This window comes from Panthera uncia, chromosome A2 (genome assembly GCF_023721935.1).
Source record: "Panthera uncia isolate 11264 chromosome A2, Puncia_PCG_1.0, whole genome shotgun sequence".
Taxonomy (NCBI): domain Eukaryota; kingdom Metazoa; phylum Chordata; class Mammalia; order Carnivora; family Felidae; genus Panthera; species Panthera uncia.
The window spans coordinates 97,564,335-97,583,103 of NC_064816.1; the positions used below are offsets into that span (position 1 = coordinate 97,564,335).

The 18,769-nt window shown below is 39.7% G+C and overlaps 1 protein-coding gene across 26 annotated transcripts in view; it reads right to left on the reverse strand.

The window, feature by feature from the left end:
* Positions 1-18,769, reverse strand: part of ICA1 (islet cell autoantigen 1) — a 148,930-nt gene that overhangs the window by 92,868 nt on the left and 37,293 nt on the right. For all 26 annotated transcript variants that reach the window (XR_007460002.1, XR_007460003.1, XM_049641540.1 and 23 more), the window contains one exon: positions 17,621-17,819. Coding sequence is in view for 24 of the 26 variants with exons in the window: in XM_049641540.1 (XP_049497497.1) it covers positions 17,621-17,819 (199 nt within the window). In the remaining 2 variants the exon portion in view is untranslated. The remainder of the gene's footprint in view (positions 1-17,620; positions 17,820-18,769) is intronic.

An 18,769-nucleotide genomic window follows, 5' to 3' on the forward strand; every position in this document is an offset into this window, starting at 1 on the left:
GAAACACACACATGCTTGGAGAATGAGTTACATCAAGTTGAGGATGGAAACTTCCAAAGCACCAGAAGCAAGCACAGAGAAACCCCAGGATTGTTTTCGAACAATGAAGAAAATGCAGAAAACTGGCCAAATGCCGTGGGATACAGAGGTGCTGACTGGTGGGGAGAGCTGCTGAATTCAAGTATCCACTACTGATGTAGCTCACCGCTTCCAACTGTGGTTTAATCATGTAAAGACAGGCAGGAAAAATGCTGGAAGCAGATACATTGCTGGTTATGAACATGCCTGTGTGTTCTCATACTCCTGTGCTTGCATGCTCTCACTCTCTCTCTCTCATACACACACTTCTCCAAAACCTGGTAGTGCCTCTAGGAGGTAGTCACCATAATGCTGTTTTTCCTTGTTCTTGACCCCCAAAATAAACAGCCTGGGGCACCTGGGTGGCTCAGTCGGTTAAGCGTCTGACTTCAGCTCAGGTCATGATCTCACGGTTTGTGAGTTCAAGCCCCGCGTTGGGCTCTGTGCTGACAGCTCAAAGCCTGGAGCCTGCTTCAGATTCTGTGTGTCCCTCTCTCTCTCTGCCACTCCCCTGCTTCTGTGCTCTCTCTCTCTCTCTTTCTCTCTCTCAAAACTAAATAAACATCAAAAAAATTTTTTTAATAAAAAATAAACAGATCCTTAGTATCTATGAGTAACTTCAAGCTTATTTCCTACTATTTCCCAGGCAGAAAGCTTGGCTGGTGAAGTCAGTCTCATGACCAGCTCTCTACCAAGTCATGCTCTGGCTGAAAGGAGCACTAGATCTGGAGTCCACCAGGCAAGAGTCTCTGTGCCAGTTCTAGCAGGCTCTCCAGCACAACCACGTGTAAATCAAACTCTGGGAGCCTCTACCTTCCTCCTTATGACGTCTCTCTCATGGCACATGAGATATGACTTATAAAATGAAGGGTGAAAAAAATGGAACACTCTGAGTGTGAGTAGTTATTATTAGAGATTGTTCCCTCCTATGGCTTATGAATTTTAATTTGGATAGAAATATATTCAGTCTAGAATAAAGTGGTAAGTTCACCCAATTTAGATGGGACTTCATGTACCCTTACGCAGTTCTGAAGGGACAGGAATCTAAGGAATGCCATACAGGGACCATAGTACTCATCTGAATACCAAGCAACCCAGCAGATTTTCTCTTAAAAGTGTATGTCTTATCTCCCCACCTAAACTGTAAAACTGAGGAGGGGATGATTTTATATCTCTGTTCTATTTTCCATAGCATCCAATTCAACAGGCACATTCAATAATTGCTCACTGAAGCAACGGAAGGAAGATCAAAGAATGAAAAGTAAGCCTAGAGTTTCTGTTGACAGTAGATTATCTTTGAAGTGAGTGCTCTTTTTGCAAATGTAACTTTTTGCTCCTCAATCAAAGCAAAATGGTAAAAATCCGCAAATATTGCCACAGAGAAGGCAAACATCTAGGAACTCACATGTCTTTTTAAAAATCTGATTTTTTTCTTGATCAACATTCCCATCAATTTTTTAGCTACTGTTCATCACAGAAGGGTCAGTCTGCTTCTCTGGGGGCCTCTTTCTAGGAGACTCAGGGGAACCAGAATCCTGACCAGTGTTTCAAGGAAAAACTCTGCCTTTACAGAAGGCACAACATTAGATGTTAAAGGATAAGGCAGACCTTGCTGATTCGTTTCAAAGGAAGATAATGAGGAACAGCAAGGTTGTAAAGTGCTTTTGAAAAAAAAGAATTATTCTCCCAGTGACAAGGGATTCTCAATTAATGCACAAACAGGCATATAAAAATGCTTGAGAGAACAAATGAAAAAGGAACAATATTTTTTACTGAAGCAGTGGGAGAAAATAAATAAATAAAGAGTACCGAAGGGAGTCACAAAGCAGATCTCATTTAAGGTCCTTGTATTGGGCTTCTATCTGGAGGAAGCATGCACATTTCATTACTAAGATAGAAACAACATAGGTAAGGTTGATAGAGTACTTAACCTCTTTGGTGTAGATGCAAAAGGCTTTCCAGACTTCTTTACGAGACGTAACTGTCATGTGGACGGATGTACACTTCTATCTGAAGAGGACCCAACAAGATCACCTATTGGCTCCTGCATCTAAAACATCCAAATTAGTCTCCCTCTTACTGCTTTAAAATCTACAGAAAAAGGAAGATGTTTTTCAGTTCCCTTAGGACTCTTCCCACATTAACAGTTATTCCTTCAGGATCTCTACTGCCAAGTAGTGCTGCAACCTGGTCTGATTACAGAACTTCCAGGGAGTGTGGGCCAGCACTGGATGGGCAACATGGGCAAGGTCACAGAGAACATGGAGAAGGGGGAGGTTAACAGAGAAGCAGAAGAGATCCTTGAGCAGAGATTTAGCATGACAAGACCATCAAGACCACTAGAGAAGGTTTATTTAGTATAAGAGTCTGGGTGAGGGGTTTGGGGGGAGGGAGAGGAATGTGAAAGGGGCAAGCAAAAGAGCAGAAGTGACATCTGCTAGGAGGTCTTTCATTAAAGCCCCAGGTGACGAAAATCCAAGACTAGGGTGGTTGCAACAAGAAGCAAGAGGAAGAGACCAAGGCAAGGAGCATTCTGAAGGAAGTCTCAGTGGGCTGTATATGATGGCTGACTGGATAACAAGAGTGAAGGTAAGGAATGTGTCAGGTTTTGAGTCTTGAATCTAGGAGACTGGTAGGGCCATCAACAAAGCCAAGTAAGTTGTAAAAACAAGAGGCTTATGTGAGGAGGAGACAGGACATGGAGAGAAGGCAATGTCATGTCAAGTGGATTGTGGTCTGTGAGGAGACCCACAGTCTTAGATTTCCTAGGGTGTCCTGTTATCGTAAGTGAGAAATCAGGCCTAAAGGGAGAGGTCCAGCAATCAATACCTAGAACATGGAGTGGCATCGGTGATACCGGATTAGCTCACTTAAAGAATTGTGAGGACAGTGAAAAGAGGTTAGAGGATCTGATGAAGATTTTGAGGGACACTCTGCTATTCAGCGTGAGAAAGAAAAGGCACCTGTTATTGAAATGGAAGGAAGGAGAAAGGAAATTTTCTGGAAGAAACAGAACAGTGAATAGCTGAGAAATCATTTCCTCCCTATTTTGGGACTATGGTATAGCTCACTATACTGGTATTGTCATTTATGTGTCTGCCTCTCTTCCAGCATGGTAGTAATAAACACTAAAGGCAGAATGTGGTCTACCTCACTGCCTGCTTAGGAGTTGGCAAGGAGACTGCCTCTCAAGCCTGTCTTTGCTCCAAATAGGACAGGCTGCATCCAAGTAAAGCAGTGCAGCTGATGAGGCAGGGTGGAATTTCGCTCCCCTGGATATCCCTGAGCTCTTGGGGTGTGGAGAGGAAGAAATCTAGAAGATCTCACATGACCTTTAGAAGGAAAAGGAAGGTGACTGAGGGTGCAGGTTGGTGAGCTTACCAGGGAGTGGCCCTAGGTTGGAGGCCAAATTGGAGCCTAAGGTAATCTGAGTTACCATTAGGGTGATTCATCAAGGGAAGGTGGCTGAAGCTCCTAGAACATTGCCAAAGAAGAGAAAGAGATGGCTTATCCCAGCCACAGGCTTCAGGGACAGAACATGCAAGTATAGACTGGCTATCCTGCAGCAAAGACAAGAAAGGAGCCTGGGGATTAAGGGTGGCTTCAAGGACACCATCTTCTCTGCCCACCTCCAGGACATAGCCCAATGTCCTCCAGGGAGAAGAAGTAGGATGGAATTCTGAAAGATCATCCAAAAAGAGACTACTTAAACTAGTGCCAGCAAGAAGACAAATTTTTAATAAACTCAGCATTTAAACTGAAACGAGAGAGAATATTTAACTTCCTTTAACTGAACAAGTCTAGAAGTCCCCACCATGCATGGGCAGAAAGAAAACACTTCCAGTCTAGAAAATAAGGAGGTGTGCATGTAGATGTGACCTGAGAAAATTTATAATCCCTTGCTCCCCAGCCTAGCCACATTCTGTGTGGCAATGAGAAAGTTATTTAACCTCTTTAAGCTTCAAAATCCTTGTCTGTCTGTCAAGAGGGAATCATGATAATGAGCCTATTTATGCAAAATGCTGGCACATGATAAATCTTTAATAATGTATTTACAAATTTTGTTATTTCTACTATTACATTCAACTTCAAAGTTTCATTTGTCCTATTCAAGAATGGCTGAACATTTGTCAAGAAATGCCAAGGTACTATATTCCTGACAGTCTTCCTTTATAATTTCACAGCCTCTCACGCATGGCCATAAATGTCATTCTACAACAAACGAGAATTACTGTTTTCATACCATCCCTAACTCGTTCTCAACATCTTGGTACTCGCTACAGAAAGTACCTCACAGCCAGGACATTATTTCTTATGAATAATGTTAGCCCTAACAAACCACAGAGTAAAACAATGGCAGTGTTACAGAACCTGGTGATGAAGCCTTCTCTGTCTTAGGATGATCTTGTCCCAAGAGGATGGACCAGTTCCAGGCATTAGATAAACCACATGAACCAGGAAGGATGTAGAGGGGGGAGATTTACTTGTGATGCTGCATTTTTTTAACATGCATATCAGGGCACTAACAGTGCCAGATTGCTCCTGGAAAGTTCCCTGTGTTGAACATGTATAAATGAATTCTCAGAATTGTTTGCCATGTGCCCACAAAGCAGCATGATCTTGAGGAATCAATTCTAGATATTAACTAACCTGAGGCTCCATTCTAGCTTTTTCAGTTTTCTGAGTCAGCCTGAAGAATACTGAGGGGAATTTAATGGAAATAGGAGAAAATATTTAATTAGCAAGATTAATACTAATTGTAGATGAGCAAAGTAAGCATATTTGAGTGTCTGTGGTATACAAATCTCCAGGCTCTAGGGTTTAAGAAAACATATATGGTGATTGCCAAAAAGCACAATAATGCTTAATATAGTAGAACCCCTGGGGGAATCAAGTGGTTTCATTTAACTGACTTTTCCATATAATTCAAGTTTCCTCTATTTTTTAAAAATACTTTAAAAATAAGAAATCTTCATCTATGAAACACTTGTCCTTTTGAATGTCTATCTTGTTGAAAGAGCAAAATCACCTTTTTTGATGGATCGGTCATCATTATGAGCATCAGCTATCCCACAGTGGTGCTCTGGGAAAATAAATGTCAAGATGTGGTCAAGGATTCCCCAGCAAGAGAATCACCTTGGGAGCTCACTGAAAATCAGAGCTCTGGGCCCCACTCTAGGCCTCCTGAATCAGAATCCTTAGGTGGGACTCAGGGTTCTCTGTCCAACTTGATTCTCAGAAGATTCTTATGCTCAACATGGGCCACAGAGGCCCTGACTCAGGGTTGGTTGTATGTGTGTCCTTCACTGGAAACATCACATGGCCTGCTATCTATCTACCTGTGCCTATTTGCTGTAGGGCCTTGGATACTTTCTTCTTAGGAGTCAAAATCTTTCCATACTGTACTGGTTTTAAACCTACAGGCTGATATGCACAGGAGCCTTGGAGAGAATGCTGGCCTTTGTGATGTCTACTCTCCATCCATGAGCCTTACAGCATTTGTTCAGACATTGGGCTCTGAGCTTAAAGTATATTGCTACGGATTCAGGCACCTGACCCCAAGGAACCCATGATGAACACCAGTCATTTCACTTCAAAAGTGCACTTAGAGAGCAAGGTACAACAGAAGTACTAAATGCTGAATACAGCAATGTGACTAGATTAGAAGACAAATTGACAGATTGCCTCGGTGAGAAGAAAAACTCCAAATACTCTTTAAGAGTACTAGTATAATAAGTCTTTGGGGTCAGAAAAAAATGAGAACAGAGGATGCAGAATGTGCTGGAAGATGTGGCTGCTACTTTAATGCAAAACTGGTCTCCTCCCCCACAAAAACATTTTCTCTCACTACACACAGGGATCCACTTATTGGATTAGCAAGAACTTGGGGCAGAAATGGTAGAAGGAGCATTAATTTTTTGGATTCAGAGGACCTGGGTCCAAATTCCAATTCATATAAGTAGCCAAAGGTAAGTCAGACTCTGCCTTTTCCGTCTTAGCTTAGAAACAGGACAATGAATTCATGCCCTCGCTGAACTGCTGCTGTCTAGCTTTAATGAAGTAATGAATATGAAACAGCTTTTTAAACTGAAGAGCATTTTACAAATATTTAATCAGAAATATTCCGCATTGTGTACATATTTAAGTGGCTGCTACATCTATCTATATGGCAGAATGCTAAGAAAAACTCGAGGCTGGGAAAAAATTCAAATATGTTAATTATCTCATATAAATAAAGTGATCATATTGTTCAGTGTAGACTTAAATATCGGCTGTGCTTTTGTACTAGAAAAAAGATATCTTTAAAATGAGCAGTATTTTGACTTTTGCACAACTCATGTTTAACATTCTCTTAAAATACGTTGTTCTTACTTTCTCAATCAAATAGGTGAAAAAGTTGATTAAATCTTTTATTTTATTCTCAAAACCCTCTTTCCTAGCATCAACTTCTTAATGTTTACTTTACTTACATGATGTATTAGCTGAAATTGTAGAATGGTGGAGGAAATGGGGACATGCCAGGCAGAGAAGAGAGGCAAGTAGGTCAATATGGAAAACAAGAGGTTTGCCCCAAACCCAAAATACACTACGGATAGGAAAGAGGGACGCTAACTTTGGAAACCATTGTCTGGCTCACATCACTACTTTTAGCTGTTACTTTTTAAAGTGGAAAGATGTGCAAAAATTAAAAGAAAGGAAAAGAAAAAGAAAAAAGAGAAAGGCCAAACTAGTTCTTTCAGCAGAGAATTAAAATTAAAAGCAGACGGAGGCCCAGATAATAAGTACCAATAAAAGCTTTAGCTGACATAGCTTCAATTTACAAATCATTGGCTTTTCCTGGCAGGGCTTGGGGAAGGAGGGTGAGGAAGCATCGCCTACACAGTCTGGATGTGGAAGATATGGCAATCTTTAAAATTAAAGATGCTTTCAACTTTTTAAAACATTGATTTATGGTGACTATGATAAAATCTGGGTGAAACCTGAGTCCCCCATGCAGTCTGAAAGCCCTGGTGGCTACTAAGTCCCTATGCCTTCCCAGTCATATCTGATTTTGACATGTATACTTTGTTTGCGGGAGCCCAATCTACAATGTGTGTGCAAAAAGATGCGTGGTTTAGAACCTGAATGTATTTCAATTTCTTTTTAGAGCATTAGGAGCATTAAGAGGCCCTTGTAAGAGTATTAAAAATAAACTGGTAATAAATAAACACTGGGAAGCCAAAGGGAACAGAGATTGATTCACGACAACTGATATTACTTCTTTAGAAATTTTAATGACAAAAATCAGGGCTCACAGGCATGTAAGTATGCTTGGTTTCATCTGTAAAATGTGTAAGACTACCAATTAAAAGGAACTGATGAAATTGCTAGATTTAGAGAGAAGAGTTGAGAGAGATACTTAGTGCCAGCAAGATGTATGAGCATATTAATCAGCATGCACGAGAATTAGATGTGGACAATGAACACAGAACATGTCATTCAAGCCGGCAGAAAACCTCCACATTAAGAGATCCAATACCAGCCTATACAATGCTGCAATGCAACTGCAAGGACCTAATGTGGGGTCCAAAACATGGAGGCTGTTCCCTCTAAAATAGTTGCCCTCTCCCCCTTTGATTCTGTTTTGGGAAAGGATTTTTCCGTGCATTCTCACTGGTGCAATTCAGACAACTCCTTCCTTCCAGGACGCAATTGAGACGAGATGGGAAAAGTTATCTGCTTGCTTTCTCACCTTTTCCCTAAACCCTTCAGGATATGCGAAACTCTGCTTGTTCCAGTTCTCTTAGAACAGTGAAGGCTTTCAAAAGAAGCATTCTCTTCTTTCTTGATTTTGGTGGGTTTCCCTCAGGCATCTGCCTTTGATCCTTCTTTTCTTCAGTGACTTCACCACCTCACATGGCTCTCCCCCTGCTGATGGCTCTTGAAAATGACTTCATCTTCCAACTTCTTCATCTGGCTGCCCATGTGACATCACCTTTGGAACCTGGCTTCTCATCTGTTTTTGTCAACTTGGAGTTTCCTCTCATTTTATCTCTTTCCTTGTACCAAATCTTATCTGTTCTCATTCATATGGTGCAACTCCAACCTCATTCTCAACCCTCTCCTCTCATCCCCCAATCTAGTCCTCTGCCACAGAAGCAATCACTATTGCCAGGTTCTCGTGTATCCTTTCCCCCCTAATTTAAGATGAAAAAATTAAAGGGGAACAAGATCCTAAATGTAATAAATTTTATTCTGCTAGCTTCTTTTCAGTTTCCCTATGTGAGAAATTTATTTATTTCCTATACATTAATCTATGGGCTTTTCATATGGCTCTTCTTCCCTATATGTGGGTTATTTTCCAAGTGTCTTTGCCTGGACCTCTCTCAGAACATGAACTAATACCCATGAACTATGTTTGCTTATAAGAATGCAGAGTCCCACCTCTCAAGCCCAGAGGAGGGGAGGAACTATTTAAAGGAACAAAGCAGAAAAAAAAAACAAAAACAAAAAACAAAACAAAACAAAAAAAACAATATTCTTCAATTTGTTTATATAATTAATCTATCTTGAGAAGTACCCCCTATTCCAATGTCAGCAGTCACTAGAAGAACCACAGTAAGGAATCAACATCTAAATGACAATAGTTGTCTCAAGATCACAGCTGGGGAGTGAATTTAAATAGATGGATGGACAGATAGATGGGTAGTTGGATAGAAAGAGCCAATCAACTGTGAAGTGTTACCAAGCCCTAAAATCATATTTCATTTGATGGGAACAACAGAAGCCTGATTAATGCATGTGGGAATTGCATGTCAAAGTTATACCAATGGCCTTTCAAGGGCCTGCTTCTTCTTAGGGCTCCCTGAGTCCATGTGAAATTGGCCAGTGTAAGATTTTAGGGCTCCTGTATATGAATTTCATTCATCTTATGCAATGATTAAGTGTAGGATAATTGCTGAATATGCAACAGAAGTTTTTCAAATAGTTCTATTACACCTAGAATTGTCCTGAAAGTTTTATGCTAGAAGAGCTCAGCATACACACTTTAAAGCTGCTTTCTATTCAAAGTTTTACTTTCACCAAAAATTTCCTAAAGGAGGCAACATGAAGCCACCGTGAGAGAAGTAGCTGGTGGAGAACTGTGCATGCTTCAGCGAACAGAGCCACCATGAACCAGTCATAAATGGGGTGACATGTGGGCGTCCATGGCTAATTTCCCTCTGAGATTAGTATTATGTCAGTTTTCTAGAGATCAAGGAATCATCAACTATCTTCTTACTATTTGCTTTTTTTTTAAATCTCAGAACTGTGAATCGAAATACCAGTTTTCTATTAACTCATTCTTTTGATAGTTCAAACAATAAAGTATAGATCAACTTAGGACTTGGATGCAAGAAGATTCTGAGTTTTCCTGAGGGACGGGAGAACCCATGAAACCACTAACAGCCTTTGACTCCATCATGTGGCGATTACTACTTGAATAAATCTTGTTAGAAATGCTTTGTTGGAGGTTTCTCAAAAATTAACCCAATCAATTTAAAGAGTGCTACTCAAAACCTTTCAATATCCCTTGATGGCAAACTAACACAGAACACAGATTTCTCCCAAAGTAATTGTGATATAGAGCTTTCTTTCTGAAAGACTAACTCTCCATAGCCAATTAAAAAATCCAGTCTGATGTAGAAGTGACAATTTAGAAACCATCAAATCATGATTTTTTCTCTGTCACTGAAAAGTCTGGTTGTGAAGAGGAATGTTTCTGAAGAAAATTCTTTTTAACTCAAATAAAAGCAACGTACAGTATTGTGAAGTTACTGGCATTCAGGAAGTAGTATATTGCCTCTGTTGGAAATTAAATAAAATCACATTCTATTTTGTGTACCTAAGTAAGCCACCATTTTGTAAAATAAGAATAATAGCATAGTGGGACAAATCTCTCAAGCATAAACATTTAAAACCAAAGTGCTTAGCTAACCCACCAGCTACCACTGTCTTTTTTTTTTTACACTAAATTCCTTAAGATGGCAAGAATTGCAAGCAATTTGCCAAGAGAGAATAAGAGGACTAGCTGGGAAAGATGAATCTGAGCTGTTAATCAAAAGGAAGAGGCTAATCTAGAGGGATAGACAGATATGGCAGACTCGGAGACTAGAGAGACAGTAACTAGTATATCATACTTCTTGAATACAGTGATTTTCCATTTAACCATAATCTAAAATGACACCTTCTTCAGGAGCTACCAAAAGTAGACAGAGGCAGATGGAACAGTCTGCGGTTGGGCTAGGGGGAGGGGAGGGAGAGTGTCATGGGCACTAGCCACTCCTCTGACCCTGCAGCCAAAAGCACAACATGATGAAATACGGAAATAATGAATCCATCCAAGACATTCTAGCTGCTAACACACTGAGAAGCCCTTGTTATAAAATGGGCTCATTATACAGCAGCATTTTGATCTGGAACCTGATGGTTCTACTCAGTAAAATCTTATGTTTTGTATATTATCACCCATGAAATTCTAGAAACCAGGTTTGCATATGCCATCCAATACATATAAGTCTTAGGAAGAAAAGCCAGACAATTTGGCAAAAGGAAAACTATCTTGGACGGGATCAGTTCACACTTCGATAACACACTTTTGTCCAGTCTACTCTGAAACTTGAGAGTTAAGCAGGCTTTTCCTTCAAACAACTGGAGAAATGCCATATGCAAAGATTTGATACCTCTCTCAAGAGAGAAGTAGTCCTCTCCACTCCTCTGTGAAAAAATCTATTTCAAACCAAAACATTTGCTTTTATGCTATTCTAAAGGTTTATTTTTAAACATATCAATATTTACTATTCTTACAGAAATTACAGAATATAAATTATGAATTAGTATTGTGTAGACAGTATTTTCTAGGATAAAATCAAACAACTCCTTGCTCGTATAACCTAAGTCTTATTTTTATTCAATGGAAGGATTAAATTTCATTCAGGAGTACAAATATTTATAAGATGTATATTATATTTGTTTATTATGCATTTGGGGTTCAAAGGAGGGTCTTGAAGAGCTATTTGCACACCAATATCCATAAGTAGCACTATCTACGCTAGCCAAGTGATGGAAGCAACTTAAATGTGTCTGTCGACAAATGAATAAGTACAATGTGGTGGTATAAGCATACAGTGAAATACTACTCCTTAGAACTATTATTATTCCTTGAAAAGAGAAAAGATCCTGCCACATGCTACAACATGGATGAACCTTGAAGACAATATGCTAAGGGAAATAAGCTAGTCGCAAAAAGGCAAAAACTGCATGATTCTACTTATATGAGGTATCTAAAGTAGTCAAATTCATAAAAACAGAAAGTAGAATGATAGTTACCAGGGGCTGGAATGATAGGAGGGGCAAATGAGGAGTGGTTGTTTAATAGGTACACAGTTTCAGTTTTGCAAGATGAAAAAGTTTTGGAGATCTTCTGTACAGCAAAGTGAATATACTTAACACCACTGAACTGGACCCTTAAAAACGGTTAAGATGGCAAATTTTGTGTTATGTGTTTTATCGCAATTAGACATTTTTAAATTCTTAAAGTTTCTTAACTTCAGCATGCATTAGAGGTGTCTATAAATCAAGGACCAGCAAACTCTTTTCTGTAAAAGGGGCAGAGGCTAAAAATTTTTGGCTGTGCAGACCACAGTCTCTGTTGTAACTACTCATACCCCTATGGTATCATGCAAGCAGCCATAGATAATATATAAATGAATGGGCATGGTCATGTTACAATAAAATCTTCATTTACCAAAACAGGTGGCTGGCCCATGGGCCATAGGTTTCTGACCCTTGCAAAAGTATTCTGTAAATAAAAATATAATTATACTCATTTTGTAAAAATTTAAGTCTCCTCTGCCCAAGATTTATCTTGTGAGTGAAATATTCTTTTCCAGAGTCTAAGATTAAAGCAACAGTGACAAGACCAAGCCGACTCAACAAGACCAATACTTACCCAGAGTTAAGAGGAAAACACTTCACTGACAAAGGACATGTTAGCTCTGTACCAGTGTCTACACCTCTCTACAGATGAACTTAACAATTTCAGACCTTAACAACTTAGAGAATGAATATGAAAAATATTACAGCTGGAAGAGAGCTTGGCGGTCATCTAGTACCTATTTCTCCTTTAGTGATTGAGAAAATTGCCATAGACTTACCAGGACCTATCCAAGCTGTCCCAGCTGGTGTAGGCAGGGCTGGAGACAGAGGGTAGAGCCATCCGAACTCTGAGGTCATGCTCCTTTGTCTGTATTTCCAATCAGGAGCCACAGCCGGCCAGACACCAGGTTTGTAAGTTATGTTTCATGCCTGCTATTCCAAATGGTCTTGGCTTAACCCTGAAACTAATTTTTGTCATTTGCCAAGTTCAGGGGGGAAATTAATAAAGACACATAGAGCCCCAAAGGCCTCACCTCATGAAATTTAAACATGAAAGCAAGGGTGTAATTATTTGTTCCCTTCCCAGTGGTACCATATGGAAATGGCATGTTTTTCCTATGGCATTCAGGTAGTATAAAGAAACCACCACCCAAGGGTAAGGTTTAGCAACCCGATTTGGTCTTCTTGGGGACCACAAAAAACAGGGGCCCTAGTTAAACAACCAAAACAAACAACAAACACACACCAAAAACCAACAAAAGAAAATGGAGAGTTATGAAACAGATAGGTTAAAGAGTATGTTAGCTTTACAAAAGGAACTTTCACCTCATCAAAGAGCTCAAGCCAGTGCATAGGATTGTAGCACTGGAAGAGACAGAATTGATAATGGGCCGAACACCCTTCCCTTTTATGTATGAATTAAAGCAAGTCCTGGAGTCAAGGCACTGCTTAAGCAGGCACGGTGGTGTTGGTCTATTGTGTGGACCCAAACCTGAAATTCTCCATGCTCACTCAACACAACTCATTGGGGGGTCTCAGCCCTGCCCTTAGCACTGAAATGAAGCAGAATACTCTTGTAAGCCAGAAAGCTGGAGGGCCCAGGCAAAAAGGAAAGGCTTTTTATCTCAGAATGAGGAGATGGCTGAGTGGTGATACTCCTGCATCTCTTGGCGTCTCCAGCTCCCGTGGGACCTGCCCTCAATTGCTAAAAGAGCCTGACCTCTGACAAAGACCAATGATTTCAGCAGTAATTAATGATACTGTCAAATTAATTAACCCAAGTCTTTGTCCACAAGAAAAAAAAAAAAACTCTCTAATGTCAATACTGCTGTTTACTAGTCCTTGACCAAGCTCTATAGATCCAAACCTTCAGTCAGGACACAGGAACACCATGGGCTGATGACCCCAGCGAGGTCCCACCTATTAAGCCATTTGTTAAGAAACCTTCTCACAGTAACATATCCTTTGATAATGGGACTTTAGTAAATTAACAGCTCTCCAAAATCTAACACAATTTTAAAAAGACACAAGCCCAAGAATGCCAGTGTGTATCATTCATATTTCCTACAATATGTTTTAGATACCCTTTTGAATTATGGTGATGAAACCCTAGACAAATGCTGTAGGATTTCATTAAGCCATTTAATAAATGGCCCTCATTAAAACGCTGGTTCCCTTGTCCTTGTCTATAAGGACTCTGACTCATAACAAATGCCCACGTATACATTTCCATATTATCTCTTTAGAGGATTCAGAACTATTTTCTTACACCTAACACGGCTTTTATTCCATTTAGAATAATTACCCTCCATCCCATTTCTGACTTTCAAGAAAAACAAGACATTTAATTGACCACAGGAGGACTCTCTCAAGGGCATCAGGCTGCAAAAGCTCTTCTGTGAGCTCACAACTTAAGCTGATGTAATCTGCTACAAGAAGCTGACTTCTATTTTTAAATCATACCCTTTTACTCTGCCTTCAAAGGGCACATATATCACACGTTGTAACTGCTCATAAAATACTTTGTGGTGTAGTCTCCCGTCCATTTCCCTCCTGGGGTGAATCACACTGTCAGGAGGGGCTTCCTACTGCTCACAGTCATCCAGCCCTGAACATTTAAATTCATCCACCATTTCCTATTATTTGGTCTTTAGGAGAATAACTACATATGGCCACACTCTCCAGGTGTCTTGTTTATCACGGTAATTTTGACAAGGAACAGATGACTAGCAGGGTCCTTCTTGAGGGCTGGGATCAAGCTTTTCCACCTCTTTGTATTTCCATCCCCAAATATAGGCACTTAATAAATGCTTATTAGTGTTGCTGCTGAGAGATCTGTCATCAGGCCTATGTGCTTCAAAGGTTGCCAGAATGAAAACAGATTATTTGCTTTGTTTAATTTTAAGTTTTTCATTCATCGTTTTGGTCATGCTCACGGTGTGTTATTTAAAAGTTTCTTAGCACTTTGAAAATACTGTGAGAAAAGCTTTGGTTGGAAGGGAAAGTCCACTTGATCTTGCTATTTATTTATTTATACTTATTCTGCACATTTCTAAGAAGACAGAAGACTCTGTAATTAAAGTGCTGCTACTGTGGAGTGTAGGAGAGGGCAGAACATATATTTCCCTGGTCTACGTGCATCTTGGTTCTGTGGCACCCCATGTCTCACCTAGATTTGTACAAGAGCCTCCCAAGCAGCTCTCCCAGCCTCAAAGCTTGGGTCCTTCCAACCCCTTCTCTATATTTTCTGGGTGAGCTAGTGAGAACACAGAGGTGGTTATGCTTCTTTGAGAAGCCCCTCCTGTGTGTTCCCATGATACCATGTGCTACCACAGACAATGGTTCATCATACTGCATCAAGTTTACTTGCTTGATCCCCAAGTGACTACATGTGACAGGAGGGCAGTGATCATGTCTACTTATTCACTACTATACCTTTCTGCATCTGGCCTACCATGCAGTGGGGCTTCCATATCATTTGCTGGATGAAAGAATAAATGAATGAATGCATACTAAAGATTGCAATTCAGGGGATCACATCTGTGAAGATGAATTAGAATTCTGTCTCCTCAGAAAGTGTGAACCCAAAGAACTGACTTTACTGAAAAATACCACTTTTCGTTCAGGATTCATCAGTTGAAATATGAAGGTGACAGCTGGCTCTGCAGAGACTGAAATTCTCCTTCCCACAGTGGCACCTAAGAAGCCACCCACAGCCAGACCCCTCTCCCAGAGGATACAGAAAAGTGTTTCAGTAGCATGTTTCTGAGAGATAAATGGAGACTGTTTAAAATGGAATCCCACTGGGACAAAACACTAAAGCTTGCTCACAGTTAAATTTCATGTTATAAACTCCAAGCAAACAGCACATTCCACAATTTAAATCCATTCCAAAGAAAGCGGCAAGCCACAAAATAATAATGTTACTTCTTACCTACAAAACCATATGTCAATTCCAGGTGTGGGTGGTGGGAATCCCTATCGATCTGAGAAACACAGTCTGGAACTTCAAGCTCAATGGCTGGAATCTGACCATCTGATACGAGTGCTAACTTGGGGGCCAGGTGCTGGCCAGTGAAAAGACAAATCTGGTCCCTGTCCTCATGGACAGTCCTGCCTAATCAAATATCCACTTGAATACAGACTTCTTTAAAAAAAATTCTTTCCCTAAATTCAAAGTACACCATGTTCAGCTATTAAATTAAATCCAGGGCACATGGGATTGTAGAGTAAGGCATTGCTTCAGCTACTTCTGCATAGCAAAAAATTTTTTTAAACCATATTTTCCAAAATCAACAGATTGATGACACTAAAGAGTGGGTAGTGTTTCAACATTCAACCCAAATGACGAAGAGCTTGGTTTTTATTTCATCCTAACACAGCTAGTAACCACCCTCCAAAACAAAACCAAATAAACACAATTCCACGTGAAATTCTGCCTTCCAGAGTAAGTGTATGTTTATTTTTATTACACGGCACAAAAAAAGGCATTCAATAAATGTTTGTTGGATAAATAAATCACAGACAGGTATTACTATGAAAATGACTGTCAATTTTAGATATGTTCTTCAACTTTTTTTTTCCTCTTAAGGAAAAAAATTATGCCTATTTTCTAAGATTCTGACTTTCATTTCCTTGTCTGACCTTGGACTTGTTACTTAACCTAGGTATCACTTTCTTCATCTATAAAATTAAATTTGTATCTTGATTATTGTGAGGCTGAAAGGAAATAGTAAATATAAAATGACTGGCACTATTGCCTGCAAGTACGGTCTTGTTTGTTTGTTTGTTTGAACTTCTCTACTCCATCCTCCTCCAACCCCCGAATAAAGTGTCAAAGACAAACCAAATTACTGGCCTGATTAGAAAGTCAGGAAATTTCTCATGTAGGCTGGGCCTTGATTTTCCCATTTATAGAATGAGTGAGTTTTACTAGTTCATGCCTTTTCAGTTCATATTTTCCATGAATTCAGAAATCTGTCTTGCCAAGAATTTAGATGCTGCTACTACATTAAGGTTATCTATAATCAGAAAATAAACTCCAAGTCCCTTCATAGAGAGGGATTCCAAATTGTAAACGAAAATAAAATTTGGCTTTTAAAAGAATTTGTATCAATCTAATACTAAGCCAAGAATTGGTGACCCTATTCTTAAGCAACAGAAGGTCCCTCCTTTCCCCCATCACACAGACACACAGACACACACACACACACACACACAACCTCCTATGCACTAGCAGGGTTTCCCATTTACAACTCCACATGATGTACCTAAAAAGAAATCTTGAGATTTTAAGCAACATCACTAATTACAAATGGATCATTTGAAATGAGCAAGATAATTGACACAATATTATGTCAAACCTAACATTTGCTTGATTTTTTTTTTCTTTCACATCCTGAAATACATCCAAATCAACCAAACAAAGAACTACCAAGACTGTACACAACAGTCACTACATATTCATAAATACTCAGTATATGACTGCCACCTAGTGGTAGGATATGTCTTCGTATGGCCAAATCTCCAAACAGCTAAATTGACGCAAGAGAATTAAAAAAACAAGGGAATATTGTTCTTCTGCTACTCACCAGTTATTTCAGGGAAATTTAAGAGCATACCCACCTCCTCAGCAATCTATTATCCTCAGACAAATTTCTGAAGTGGTCTATTGCAGATGCCACATTAGTTAATCCCACAACCAAACCCCACTGCTTCTCAACCACTTCACAAAACAAAGGAACATTATTATTCTATTAATTTTAATACTCATTAGCAATTAAAAAAGATTTCTCCAATAGCCTGTCCTCACTTCCCACTTTCATTTGATCTAATCTTGATTTTTAGTTATGCATGAAAAAGCATTTTAAAGTGACAACCTTACAAAAAGTGTACATTATATGAAAATCCGACTTCAATTAGAACTAGTTACTAAATCCCAGCAATTTCCAGCTGTCTCTTCTATATACCCTTAGAGAATTATATATCACATTAATTGGTATTCTGTCACATAAAAAGACACTGGTGATGATTAATTGCATCCTTGGTGCTTTTGAGTTATGTCTTCTTCACTAGAGTGATTCAAATCACACCTCATTACCTTTCAGCAGGTACCCCTCTTGGTAACCTTCATAAAATATCCTACCTTCCTGAACTTCTCCATTTGCTTGTAGAGGTCTGGATCAAGCTCCTGTGACACATCCTTCATCCATAATAATGCCCCTCTGTATTCAGTCCGGCACTGCTCCATGCGATTCACCGTCAGCCAAGTGTCGGAGATGGCCCGGTGCCGAAAAGTCTCCACTTCTTGGTGAAATCGACACAATGGATTTCGCAAGGCCAACCTAGACAAGAGGATAAAGCCATAATCTTGAAACTAGGCGGGCCATCAGTTTGCATCCTTGACAGTTTACCAATCTTAAACTCATGAGCCCAGAACAGTGCCTAGAATATAGACAATGCTGCAGAAATATTTGATGGATTATAATTGAAACGTATGAACTGATGAGTTCACCAGAAATGATTACCCATGTACTCATTCCTTAGATAACTATTACTTGAATGTACCATTGGGAAGGGTTTCCAACAGTACTGTTGGGGGTGGTTTCATGCCTGGGCAAAGAATACCTGTCTGGAGTTGGAACCAATCCTGCGTTCATGGAGAAGGGTCAAGGCATAACCATTTCCCATCTCTATTCTTGGCATTCCCTGCTTCTGCTCCTCTGAAGCCTGGCTCTTTGAGAAGGAGTGGACTTGTATTTGACTAGGGTCTCCCTGGCTAGGTCATTGTTGGATTACTCTCCAAATGCTCCCACAGTCACAGAGAATAAAGCATGAACAGAAGAATTTTTAAATGGTCTAGGAAGGGAGAGAAGCACTGTGGATCTACTGTGTTAGGTACATTCAGACAGGTTATAGGATTGAGCCTTATAAAGAAACAAAACTTAAGGACTCTACCATAAATGAATGTATACCATACAATGAAGTGGATAGAAAATAATTATTAGTTGTAACATATCATCATTTATTAAGTAAAAAAAAATGTTTGAGGCATATCAAACTTTGGATGCAATATTTTACAGGGGAGGGAAATACTGCTTCTCCCATCTTCCTACCCAAGATGAGTAACATTACATGAATTACACTCTTAAGATACAGTTGTCTGCATGAACTTGCAGGGCACAGGTTCAAGACATAAAAATAAGATGAAGAATTACATCTCAACTGAAATGCAAACTTATTTAGCGGAAGGGAACAGTGGTGTTAGTGAGCTGAAGTCAGCGCTTGGCATCTC